This window comes from Neofelis nebulosa, chromosome X (assembly GCF_028018385.1).
Source record: "Neofelis nebulosa isolate mNeoNeb1 chromosome X, mNeoNeb1.pri, whole genome shotgun sequence".
Lineage (NCBI taxonomy): Eukaryota > Metazoa > Chordata > Mammalia > Carnivora > Felidae > Neofelis > Neofelis nebulosa.
The window spans coordinates 60,314,855-60,327,953 of record NC_080800.1 but is presented as its reverse complement, the minus strand read 5'-3'; the positions used below and the strand labels follow the sequence as shown (position 1 = coordinate 60,327,953).

General features: G+C 44.4%; 1 protein-coding gene across 1 annotated transcript; it reads right to left on the bottom strand.

The window, feature by feature from the left end:
- Window positions 1-803: 803 nt before the first annotated feature.
- PIN4 (peptidylprolyl cis/trans isomerase, NIMA-interacting 4) lies at window positions 804-11,532 on the bottom strand. Its single transcript, XM_058712258.1, has 4 exons — window positions 11,381-11,532; window positions 8,504-8,577; window positions 1,363-1,482; window positions 804-980 (listed from the first exon to the last, which is right to left on the bottom strand). The coding sequence occupies exons 1-4, from the start codon at window positions 11,421-11,423 to the stop codon at window positions 822-824; spliced, it is 396 nt and encodes a 131-aa protein (XP_058568241.1). The 5' UTR covers window positions 11,424-11,532; the 3' UTR covers window positions 804-821.
- Window positions 11,533-13,099: the final 1,567 nt, after the last annotated feature.

Sequence of the window (13,099 nt, the reverse complement as noted above, 5' to 3'; positions counted from 1 at the left end):
GTTCATGTTGAATGGCCTTTATGTACAGCATATTATATTAAGACATTGGAGCTAATAACTGTCCTGGCAGATCAAAGTTGGCTAACTTACAAAACAAGTGTTGTCTATTGCTTATTTTAGGATTTTCATATGCTAATCCATCTATTTGATATCCAACTCAATGTGTGAATAGTGTGAACTAGGTATTTGGCTCCCCTAGAGATGATTTTTAAATTAACTTATGGGGTATACTGAGAATCACAGACAGTAGCTCTGAAGGAAAAGAGACTTAAGGTTAAAAGGAGTCTGCTTGACTTCTCTTTTTTTTAATTAAGTAAACTTTACACCCAATGTGGGGCTCAAACTCACAATCCCAAGATCAAGAGTTGCATGCTCTACTGACTGAGCCAGCTGGGTGCCCTTGCTTGACTTATCTTTGAGAACAGCTGACTGAATACCCACTATAGTGTGCACACTAACTTTTCCCCACCTCATCTTGTGCCGACAAACCCACAATGACAGAGTTCATAAAATACAAGGATTATTCAACACCTTTTAAAGAAATAAACAGGGGCACCTGGGTGGCTCAGTCGATTGGGCGTCCGACTTCAGCTCAGGTCATGATCTCACAGCTTGTGAGTTCGAGCCCCGCGTCAGGCTCTGTGCCAACAACTCAGAGCCTGGAGCCCGTTTCAGATTCTGTGTCTCCCTCTCTCTCTGCCCCTCCCCTGCTCATGCTCTGTCTCTCTCTGTCTCAGAAATAAATAAAAACATCAAAAAAAAATTTTTTTTAAAAGAAATAAACAGAATTGTATAAAACACTATCAGTCTTCCATACAATTTTATTTTCTCCCTTCAACCATAATAATATGATATCCAAATTTTGTCTTAACCGGAGGGTCTGTAAACACAGGCTTATCCAGCCCACTTATGGGCAAGGCAAATGCTGCTTCTTGAAATGGTCCCACCATGGTACCTCTGGTCATCCAACCCAAGTCACCCTGAAAAACCCAAAAGATATGTGATGTCAGGTGGCCCTCCAGAGGAAACAGTTCTACAGTAGCTTGAGAATTTCCCAACACAAATGCTAAGGTTCCTAGTTTTATTTGCCTGGGCTGTAAAGAAGTGGGCCTGACAAGGACAAATGGGTGAAAGAGATCCAACCCTGGACTGAACACATAAGCACTCACAATGCTGCCAGGTGTCTCAGCTGTGCGAGTTTGGCCGTGCCTAGTCTTAGACAACAGGTGCCCTGTACGCAACTGTACATTTCTGCTTTTAAGATCTTTAAACCAATATATGGCTAAAATTAAAGGCAGAACATAGAAATAACCCCTACCACTGTGTGTCCTCCATGGGGGATAAATGAAAACAACACCATACCCCTTGCTTGGCTTTATCTTCACTATACTGTATGGCCACTTCATTGAATCTCATTCCAGATTTCAACTTTTCCATGGCTTCCATGATTTTCCCATGTTTTTCACACAGAATGTGTCTGACCTACAAGGAAAAAGTATGGTCACATAATTTGAGAGACACAAACAATTCCTTTTCTCACAGTACAGCAGTCATGCTGTATTACCCCCAGTAGTGAAAAAATAGATCAGGTTACGGCAACAAAACCCTGAAGTCTGCTCAGTTGGGTGATGGCCACAAGCTCGTTTCCCATGTCAAGAGACTATCTCAGGACTCTGATTTTTTTTAAATTAACTTAAAAATTATTTTACTAAAAAAATTTTTCAGTGTTTATATTTGAGAGAGTGAGCGAGCGAGCGCATGTAGGGGAGGGGCAGAGAGAGGGAGACAGAATCTGAAGCAGGCTCCAGGCTCCGAGCTGTCAGCACAGAGCCTGACATGGGGCTTGAACTCACAAACTGTGAGATCATGACCTGAGGAGAAATCGGACGCTTAACTGACTGAGCTCAGGCACCCCTCAGAAATCTGATTTAGATGGAAAATGGGCACCTGGCTGTGGGAAGCTACTATCTTAACCATGTACTTCAATGGTAACAGGAAGAGGAAACAGAATAGTTGAAAGCTTGGGCCTTTGAGTCAAATCCCACCTCTGCTGTACAATTGCAGACATTTTCTTTTTCTTTTTAAAAAATTTTTAACATTTATTTTTGAGAGACAGAGCACAAGTGGGGGAGGGGCAGAAAGAGAGGGAGACACCGAATCCAAAGCAGGTTCTAGGTTCTAGGCCATCAGCACAGAGCCTAATGTGGGGCTTGAACCCACAAACTGTGAGATCATGACCTGAGCGGAAGTTAGACACTTAACTGACTGAACCATTCAGGTGCCCCAATTGTAGGCATTTTCTTAAACCTCTAAGTGTTTCCCCCTTTGTGCACTGAGATAATAATAGTACTTATGTGTTCTCATAGGGTTGTGAAGACTGAGGTGATGCAGTCAGTATTCAATAAAGGTTAGCTGTTATTTCATCAGAGTGGGGATGATATTTAAAAACCCACTAGGAAATATTTTTTATGAAAAAAGGCCCAAGGTATAAAGCCTCCTCACAATTCAACACTTTGAAAAAGTATCGTATGTTGATTAAGAATACTCAACCCTATAGAAGTATTCAAGTTTGACCTATGTTTACATAAAGCCATGTGTTTTTATTAAAATCACTCTATCTTGAAAACTGGTTTTGTCAGGGTAGCCATTTGCAGGATTTCCAATTTCTCAAACACAATCCATTGTTCCATATTGTAAGTGATACACTGGGATGGGGGCTAAAGGTGTCTCCCTTATAAATGGAGACAAGCAAATCAAGGTTGTCTTCAGGGTTCAACTATTGCAATTGGGGGCAAGGGGATTCTAGGCCCACAGGAATAACTTCCCGATGGAGGAGCTACACAGGAGATAGGAACATAGATAGCAAAGGAAAGAATGTGTCAAAAAGCAGGGTTCAGAGAGGCAAAATTATATAGAATGTACAGGATGTACAGAATGTACTGTCCCTGGCAGACAGGAACAATCTGGACACTAGAGATACATGTTGGGAAACAAGGACAGTTCATCAAGACCTCAAGTTGGCCTGGCCAAAACAGCTTCTAGGATGCCCCCCTCTTTATGCTTCTACACTCACAAAGCAACCTTCTGGTACAATTACTGGGAACTGAATTACAGTATTCATGATCACAGAAAGGGGAGACCACCCAGCACTTTATACATGAATAAACAAGTATTTTGGACTGGACAGTCTGACAGGTTACACATAATGAGTCTGTAGTACCTGTGGGGTTTGCAATGTGATCAACTGGCAACTGTGTAAGGCTGGCATCTTAGAAGACAGCCAACCCTGGGGCACCTGGGTAGCTCAGTTGGTTAAGTGTCCGACTCCTGATTTTGGCTCAGGTCATGATCTCGCTGTTTGTGGGTTTGAGCCCTGCGTCAGGCTCTGCACTGACAGTGCAGGGCCTGCTTGGGATTTTCTCTCTGCCTTTCCTGTGCATTCTCACTCTCTCTCTAAATAAATGAATAAACTTAAAAAACAAGAGAGCCAACCCACAGAGAATTTGGGAGTGATTAGCACAGAGGTAGCAGCTGACACTATGGGAGGTGATGAGATTGCCCAGGGAGGTTACGTAGAATGAGAATAGGAGAAACGTAGGTTAAAGACATCCTCGGAGAACACTGATGTTTAAGCAATAAGCAAGGAAAAAGCTCAATAACCATAATATAAAAAGAAAGGCCAGAAAGGTAGGAAAGGTGTGTTAATAGAAACCAAGCCAAAAGAAAGTTTCAAGGAGGAAATGGTCAACAGGCTTAAATGCAGCAGAGTGATCAGGTAAGAAGTACAACCAATTTAGCAATGAGTGATTGATGACCTTAGCAGAAGCAGTTTCAGAAGAGTAGAAACTGCAGAAGCCAGATGGTGGAGGGCAGACAGAGAGAGGGATAGGAGGCAGGAAGGAAATCCGTGTGGGGTACTCCCCCAGCTGAGGTAGAAAAAGAGAAAGGGCTCTTATCAGAAGAAAATGGTCACAGACATGTATATATGTTATTTTTATTTTTTATTGTTTTTTATATTTTGCTTTTAAAAAAATTTTTTAAATGTTTATTTATTTTTGAGAGAGAGAGAGGGAGAGAGACAGAGCACAATTGGGGGAGGGGCAAAGAGAGAGGGAGACACAGAACCCGAAGCAGGCTCCAGCACAGAGCCCGACGCAGGGCTCGAACTCAAGGACTGTGAGATCATGACCTGAGCCGAAGTCGGATGCTTAACCGACTGAGCCACCCAGGCAGCCCAACATGTACGTATTTTAAAGGTTCCTGGGCAGAGGTCTCAGAATGAAGGGAAAGATGCAGTAAAGAGGGAAAGGTTGAAGACAGAGCAAAGAAACAGGGTGGACATAATGCAGGATAAGGCCTGGTACTCAGAGCCCTGCTTGAAAAACTTATTAGTCTTAAAGAAAGAAAGATGAGAAGACAGAGAAGGGAGATGTGGGTGAAGAGAACTTTGTTGGAGAGGGGGCCAGAAAGCCAACAAGTTCCTCACAATAGATCAGGTTTCCATTTTCTTCTGAAAATTTAACAATATTTAAAAGTTATTATTTGCTAGGCATGTGCTAAGCACTTCTCTCATGAAATCCTCACACCAACCCTGTGACACTGGGTCAGTGTTTGTCAACCCTGGCAGTATTTCAGAATCGTCCTCAGTGCTTTTGAGGGGCACCTGGGTGGCTCAGTAGGTTGAGCGTCCGACTTTGGCTCAGGTCATGATCTCACGGCTTTTGAGTTCCAGCCCTGATCAGGCTCTATGCCGACAGCTCAGAGCCTGAAGCCTGCTTCAGATTCTGTGTCTCCCTCTCTCTATGCCCCTCCCTCACTCATGCTCTCTCTCGCTCTCTCTCAAAAATAAATAAACATTAAAAATTTTTTTAAAAAGATAAATAAAAAAATCCACCAAGGTCCAGGCCCCATCCTCCAGGGATTCTGAGGCAGCTGGTCTGGGGTGGGACCCTGGACATTGGTAGTTTGAGAAGCTATCTAGGCGAATCTGATGTACAGCAGGATTGAGAAACAATGGACGAAGTTATCTACTGACGGACTGGAGCAGGGTGGTGGATGGCTTGAAGTGAGTGGCAGAGGACTGCTGAGTAGTACTGAGAGCCTAGCTAAGGTTAGAGACCAGGAATTAGTGGTCCCAATTCCCAAGGCTGTGTGACTCTCCAGCAGGGCCCAGCAGTTCTAGGTTTAAATGTAAAGGAAGTAGGGGCGCCTGGGTGGCTTAGTCAGTTAAGCTTCTGGCTTCGGCTCAGGTCATGATTTCACAGTTCGTGAGTTCAAGCCCGTCATTGGGCATGCTGCTGTCAGCACAGAGCCTGCTTTGGATCCTCTGTCCCCCCCCCTCCGTCTCTCTCCTTGTCTCTCTCTCTCAAAAATAAACAAACATTAAAAAAATTTTAATGTAAAGGAAGTAGACCACTGGATGATCTGGAGTTGGTAGTCTGGCAGGTGGATGCAACAGCTGGCCAAAAGGAAAAAGAGTCGGGGCTCCAACATCCAGTGGTCAAGCTCTCTGATCTAATTTCCAGCCTACAGGACATACAGGGCTTGGACAACAGACAGGAAGCCGGGAGACGGTGGGAAGAACAGGCAGGCTTGAGGGCTAGAGGTCCATGTGCACAGAAGAACAGAACAAGACTGGGGGAGGCAGGAAGCAAAGGGGAAGGAAGGAAGCTGTGGTTGGCAGGTGGATTTCAGAATCTGGATAGCTCTAGAGACACAGGGTAGGGTGTGGGCTCAGGAGTGGGGTTGAAAGCAGGATGGCAGGATGTGGAAGGAGCCTAGCCCCTAAAAGGCTGGAGGGTTCCAGGGTTCTCTTCCTACTGGGACCTTTCCAAACACCAGAAATAACTCAGATGTCCTCTAGCAGGTGAACAGTTAAACATACTATGGCACACCCATTCCATGGCACACTACTTAGCAATACAAAGGAATAGACTATTGATAGGTGAAATCTCCGGAGAATTATGCCAGTGAAAAAGCCAAAAGGTTACATATTGTGTCATTCCATTCGTGTAACATTCTTGAAATTATAAAATTACAGAAATAGAGAACAGATCAGTTGCTGCCAGGGGTTAAGGATGGAGGGAAGGTGGGGGAGGAAAGTGGGTATGGCTATAAAAGGGCAACAAGAGGGATTCTGGGGGTGATGGAAATGTTCTGTATGTTTACTGGATCAACGTCAACCTCCTGGTTGTGCTGTGTACTAGAGTTTGATGTAACATGTTATCAGGGGGGGAAACGGGAAACAGCACATGTACCATTTCTTACAAGTGGAATGTGAGTCTCAAATTATCTCAAAAGATGGGGTGCCTGGGTTGATCAGTTGGTTAGGTGTCCAACTCTGGATTTTGGCTCAGGTCATGATCTCACGGTTTCTGGGATTGAGGCACATATCGGCCTCTGTGCTGACAGCTTAGAGCCTGCTTGGGATTCTCTGTCTCCCTCTCTCTCTGCCCCTCCCCTGCTCATGTGCTTGCTCTCTCTCTCTCCCAAAATAAAATAAAAATAAAATAAAATAATCTCAAAAGAAAAAGCTTAGCAAGAGAATTTAGTTCTAATCAAATTTCCTATGTGCCACTTCTTTCCACATACCTCATGCACAGCCACACTGAAATCATTTTTTTCTAGAAAGAGCAAGAATCCTCTTTGAAGCCATGTGCAGCGGAGCAGTCTCTTGTGTTGGGTGCTTGTAAAAGTCAGCATATAAGGTGAATATTGTATATGGCCAAAATTCCCTACAATATCCCTTATGAAGATGCCATACTGGAGACCAACATGTCAGCCCTCATCAAACCCAACACAGCCTGTCTCCCCAGACTGCGGCAACAATGACAACTTCTTCAGCTGAACACCAGATGAAGTACTTGGTTTATATTTAGGGACCACGTTTTATGAGAACTTCTCTTTGGATACCAGAATCCCACTTCACATAACTGGATGCTCATACGAGAACAGAGGTCTACTATGGAGAAGCTGATTAATGTCTCCTACCTCACTTTCTCTGGGCCATAGGGTCATCGAGTAGAAAAGTGGGTAGAAAAGCCCACATTGTTTCTATGCTCCCTCTCTTTTTTTTGGCTGCGTGTGCATGGCTGGGTTTATACGATGCAATCCACTACTCCACTTATTATACAGCAGTGAAATTTACCTTTACCTAACTGCTCCAAGTATACTGTGATAATAGAAACCATCTCTTACCTGCTGGATTTTTTAAAGATTTTTTTAATGTTTATTTATTTATTTTTTATTTAGAAAAAAAAATTTTTTAACGTTTTATTTATTTTTGAGACAGGGAGAGACAGAGCATGAACAGGGGAGGGTCAGAGAGAGGGAGACACAGAATCTGAAACAGGCTCCAGGCTCTGAGCAGTCAGCACAGAGCCCGATGCGGGGCTCGAACTCATGGACCGCGAGATCATGACCTGAGCCGAAGTCGGCTGCTTAACCGACTGAGCCACCCAGGCGCCCCTAATGTTTATTTATTTTTGAGAGACAGGTAGACAGAGTGTGAGCAGGGGAGGGGCAGAGAGAGAGAGAGACGGAGACAGAGAATCTGAAGCAGGTTTCAGGCTCTGAGCTGTCAGCACAGAGCTCAACGCAGGGCTCAAACTCATGAACCATGAGATTGTGACCTGAGCTGAAATTGAAAGCTCAATTGAATGAGCCACCCTGGTGCCCGTTTTTGTTTTTGTTTTTAAATACAGAAACCATCTCAGTACACTGCTTGGCACAGGGCAGATGTCACTAAATCCTTATTGAATGAATGAATCCAAGTATCGGACCCCATACTCTGAAACAATGAAACTGCCTTGTTACGTAGCACTAAGTAGTAAGGTTTTGTTTTCCCAGGGCAGATAACACTCCTCTGTACTAGGTCAAGTACTTCAAATAGTTATTTGTGATTGCCTCCCATCCCAATGTTCATGGTCAGGTCCCTGGACTGTAGCTTACCAATTGGGGGAGCAACATAAAATATTAAATATTATTTCCTTCTGACAAACAGTTCATTCATTTACTGGGAAGATCTAACTTAATACATGTTAAGAAACAATACAAAGTATGAAGAAATTCTGGATGTTTGAGGGAACAGTTGAGAAATAAAATGGAATTACTTTGTGAGACTGGTCCCTATTTTCCAATTTTATGTTATCTTGATTTCATATCAGTAGTAGGCTAGCCTCTTTTTTTAAGTTTATTTTGGCAGGGGGGAGGGGCAGAGAGAGAAAAAGAAAGAGAATCCCAAGCAGGCTCCACACCATTTCAGTGCAGAGTCCAATGAGGGGCTCGATCACAACTGGTCATCATGACCGTGAGATTGTGACCGGAGCTGAAATAAGAGTGAGATGCTTAACTGACTGAGCCACCCAGGTGCCCCAGTAGTAAGTAGGCTAGCCTCTTAGAATGGGTTAAGCATACTGTCTTTTCCTTTTCTGGGTACCAAAATAACACATGTATATGTATGTTATTTATATTTAACATGAAAGAAAAGGAACTAGTAACTCACCTTTACTGCATTGCCACCATCTTTGGGACCCTGAGCCTTCTTGTCAGAACTGTCACTCCCAGAGGCTGCTCCCCCTTTAGAGAAGAGATCATAGGTACTCATTTAAAATGCATCTTGATATTTACAGAAAGGTCCAATACAAGAGGAGTGGATACTTCTGTCATAGCACCATGCTTCAAAGGGGCACTCTGCCACTTTACTACATGAAGCTACAATTAACCTGTGACTCACTTCTCTTAAAACAAGAAATTCATGCCCACATAAAGCCCTTCGTAGAAAACAGATATACAAGTGAGTGTGCTAATGGATGAATGAGAGTGCCAAAAGTCTGGTCAAGATTCTCTGGACCCAATTTGAAATCCTGCTTCTAAGGGCAAATCCCCGAGCTCCTGTAACATTTTTTTTTAACATTTATTTATTATTCAGAGACAGAGAGATACAGAGCATGAGCATGGGAGACGCAGAGAGAGGGGGAGACACAGACTCTGAATCAAGCTCCAGGCTCTGAGCTGTTAGCACAGAACCCGACACAGGGCTCGAACTCACAAACTGTGAGATCCTGATCTTAGCGGAAGTCAGACGTTAACCGACTGAGCCACCCAGGCACCCCCCTCCTGTAAGATTTCTAATAAGCACTGCAACTATGTATTTGAGTACTCACAATTCCAATAAGTAAAATCCCTAAGAATCTATTTTAAATAAAGATCAAATTTCCCACCACCCATATTTGGCTAAAGAATGTATTCATTGTCCAAATTCCTGGAGTCTCCTGCATTGCCTATTGATACCTTACTAAGAAAAGTTGTCGGTATTCAGATTAACCACCACAGGGAGTATCTTACATTTTACTATTATGTCATCTCACCACTACACCAACTTTGTTGTTTGTGGCAGCATACTTACTTTTAGAGACTGATGTTCCTAAGAACTACTGCTGGATTAAATGTTCAGTTCAATAAACATTTCCTAAATAACTATTAGACACTGGGCATACAAAGATGAACAAGCCATGGTATCTTCCTTCAGGAAATTCATATTCTACTGGGGAAGACAGATACGTAAACAGATCATTTCAGGAGAATGACCTGTGATCTATGGACAGAAGGCTGTGGAAGCACAGAGAGCCATTTTAGCCAGTCAGGGAAGGTTTCCTGGATGAACAGAAGCTAAGTGAAGAAAGGACAAGGATGAGGAGACACCCCGGGGTGGTCAAACACCATGGTGTGTATGAAACTATGGATGAATCCAAGTCTGAGGTGGGAATGCTGTGAGATAAGTAAGCCCTGGGGAAATGGCTGAAGGTTAGGGCATGAGGGCCTATGAGCCCCACTAAGGAACCTACAATAGGGAACCACTGAAAAGTTTTAATCAGGAGATTCCATCTTACTTGTCTTAGTATCTCCAATGCCTAGCAGAGTACCTGGCACACAACAGTTGTTCAATAAATGTCCAACTAAACTGAAAACCCAAAATGCTGATCAAATGCTGACCAAATGCCTAGGAAAATGTTACTGCCAAAGGAGTTTTATTACACCAAACTCTTAAGTGGGTTTGCTGTACATTCACTCTTGAACGATGATGCATTCCTGTTATCCCAGCCTCTCCCCTGCTGGATGCTGGCATCTTCTGACTGCCACCACTTCACTCCCTTTGATTGACTGAGGACTCTGGCAGCAGTTTCAGGCTGCCTTTCCATCCTCACTCTTGCCATCATTTTGGATGACCTCACCACCTAGGCTGAGGAATCACCCAACAACCTAACTTCACACTTCTGGACCTCCCTCCTCCTCAATGTCCATGCCTTCTACTCCAGGCCACCTGCTCCCAAGGGCACAACACGATGGAACTGTGCCACCGAGAACTAACAGTTCAGTCTCTGGCTACAACTTCATGTTCTTTCAGCCTTCTCATGCCTCACTCCCACAACACTGGCTCTTTGACTTCACAGAAATCACTCCCAACTTCGGTACCTTTATCCTGATGTGTTTCCCTGGGCTACCCATTTCTCCTTCCCCTGCCAGTCTAGACCCCATGCTCGATCATCTGTGTTCCCACTGTCACCCTTAATTCACTTGTTCTGCTATTCTATTCTCATTGTCCAACAAACCCTCAACCTTGGCTCAAGGCTACACCTAGCTCTTTTCAATCTTATATTGTGCCAGTTTCAAGTTACCAGGTAAATCATGACTGTGCAGATTGTGTCCTCTACAAATTCATGGCCTTCAACCTTAGGCTCTCAGCCTTGAGGGCTGATCATTTTATTAGCGTTTCCTTCCCTTTCCCATCACCCCCAATGACGACTCCAAACCTTTACCACTCTTAAGAACCTCACTCAGTCCTTGCCCCTCGCTCTTAAAAATTACCCTTGCCTTCCACTTTAACAAGAAATTGAGGCCATGAATCATGATATCCTATAAACACCTCCCCATTGTGGCCCCAATTTTTACAACCACACCCATCCTCGTCTCTTTCCCTATGGCCTCGAGCATAAAGTGTCCCTTCTCCTATTCAAAGGTCAACTTCTCCACCTCTGTCCTAGACCCCATTTTCTCCAACTTCACTCCTTCCGGCCCCTTACCTCTCTAACTCTACCGGATCCTTTACGTCAGCCTCACTCTTAAGTTTTCCCCATTTTGAAGAAACCATCAAAACTTCCTCTTAGTCCTTTGTCTTCCTCTATCTACCATCTAATTCCCCTGCGTTTTCAATAAAGGCTTTCCAGAGAAGTCCGCACTGTCTCCAACTTCTCACTTCCGGGTCAATCCTCTAGTCACTGGCCACCCACTGCCCCGTCCCGGGCCCTGGGGGTCGCCGGTCGGCTTCCTCCCCTCGCTCCTCATCCGATCCCATTCTCTCTGGCTGCTTTGGCCGCTCTACCTTTCCCCCCTTTCCCGGAACGGCTTTTTCCCTTGGGCGGCATCTTCGAATCTTGGGGCTGTACTGTCAAAGGCTTCGGTTGCCTGACAAAGCCCCTTCAGGCCCCACGGGCATGTCCGAAACAAACGACTGAAAACGGCATCGAACTTGACAGTTTTTGCTGTGGCCCTGGAAGCAGGCATAATTTGGGGCAGACCCGGTCCTTGGGCCCGCGGACCAATGGAGCTGAAGATGTCTAACCAATAAGAAGTTAGGTTCTGTTAGAGGGGCGGAGCCAGTGGTGAAGCAGGGGCGGTAAACCCCGCCTTTGCGTTTTTTTGTTGTTGCTGTTCCTTCTATCGCACGCCATTATTTGCGCTAGCTCCCAGGCTCCCTCACTCCCCCGCCCATCTCCTCCACGCATGCGTAGTGGAAGGTGCGGGCCTCTGCAGTCCCTTGGCGCCGGCTCTAGCCAATCCCGCGGGGCCGCCAGACAAAGGGAAAGGAGGAAGAGCTGCGGTGGTTGCCCCCTCCTCCTGCTCTCTCCTACGCATAGGCCTTGCTCTCTCTTGAGGTTTTTCATTTTTAAATTTTATTCTGCAGTTGTAGCTGATTGGATTTAGAAGATAGTTAAAAAAAAAAAAAAGCTATCACCCCTCTGCCTCTTGCAGAACTCTGTCATGGAGAAAAATTGGAAGCGGTCTAAATGTTCCTCAGTGGGGTATTGCTTAAATAAATAATGTTTCAATCACACAAAAGGATATGCGCCATTTAAAATAATGAATGTAAAGCTGTCTGAAAAGCTGACACAGGAAATGGATTTAAGGAAGGTTACAGACCAAGCTATAGAATATGATTCATTTTTTAGAAAAAGTATATAGTGTGCTCTATTATATATGCATAAAAGACAGGAAGGCTACCTAGCAAAATGTGACCAGTGGTGCTAGTACAGGTTGTTGTATATGTTTCTGTATATTTTCCAAATTTTCTGTAATGGTGCAGTATAAAATACTTAAAAGCATGGATTCTGGAGCCAGACTGCCTGGCTTCAAATCCCTGCTCCAACATCTGGCTACTAGCTCTGTGACCTTGAGGAAATTACCTCATCCTTCTTTGGCTCAGTTTCACTATCTGTAAAATGGAGTTGATGATAATAGTACCTACTCACAGGGTGTTAAGAGAATTAAGCAAGTTTATATTTGTAAAGCACAGAAACCAACGACTAACTCATAGAATGTTAGAGTAAGATGAATGAGTTTTGAATTTGTGTCCCCACACTTTCTTCCCTTATCTGTAACCCCTCTTCTCCTGATTTGTATATAAGGTCAAACCTTTTTCTTGGGCTCCATAAGATAGCTGGTGCCACTTGCCACCAGCCAGAACTCCAGTTCAGAGTTTAGTGTTTGGATACAGCCTTGCTGGACTGGGGTGCTTCATGCCCAGACCAAAGGATCAAGCATTTTTGATACTGTGCCCACCCCCAACTCATACATAACAAGCAGCCCCCTCTTGTACTGCTGTGACTTCTGGACATACCACATCTTGGGCACTCCTTGTTTCAGATTGGGAGTGATAAACTGTAGGAAACACATCCAATGCTGAGGCGATCATTGGTTCTCTGCTTGTGAGGTGGATCCTGCCCATGTACTGACTTTCCAAGTCTGGCTGGGAAATGGGGGATGGAATTTGACAATGTCAGTATGGCCTCATGTTCATCAGCTCATCCACAGCCAGGAGCCC

Coding starts and splice junctions, on each gene's coding strand:
- PIN4 (XM_058712258.1), bottom strand. CDS start 11,423: ATGCCGCCCAAGGGAAAAAGCCGTTCCGGGAAAGGGGGGAAAG. Junction 1,483..8,503: donor ATGGTGGCAATGCAGTAAAG/GTGAGTTACTAG, acceptor TTTTCCTTGTAG/GTCAGACACATTCTGTGTGA. Junction 981..1,362: donor AAGATAAAGCCAAGCAAGGG/GTATGGTGTTGT, acceptor TGGGTTTTTCAG/GGTGACTTGGGTTGGATGAC.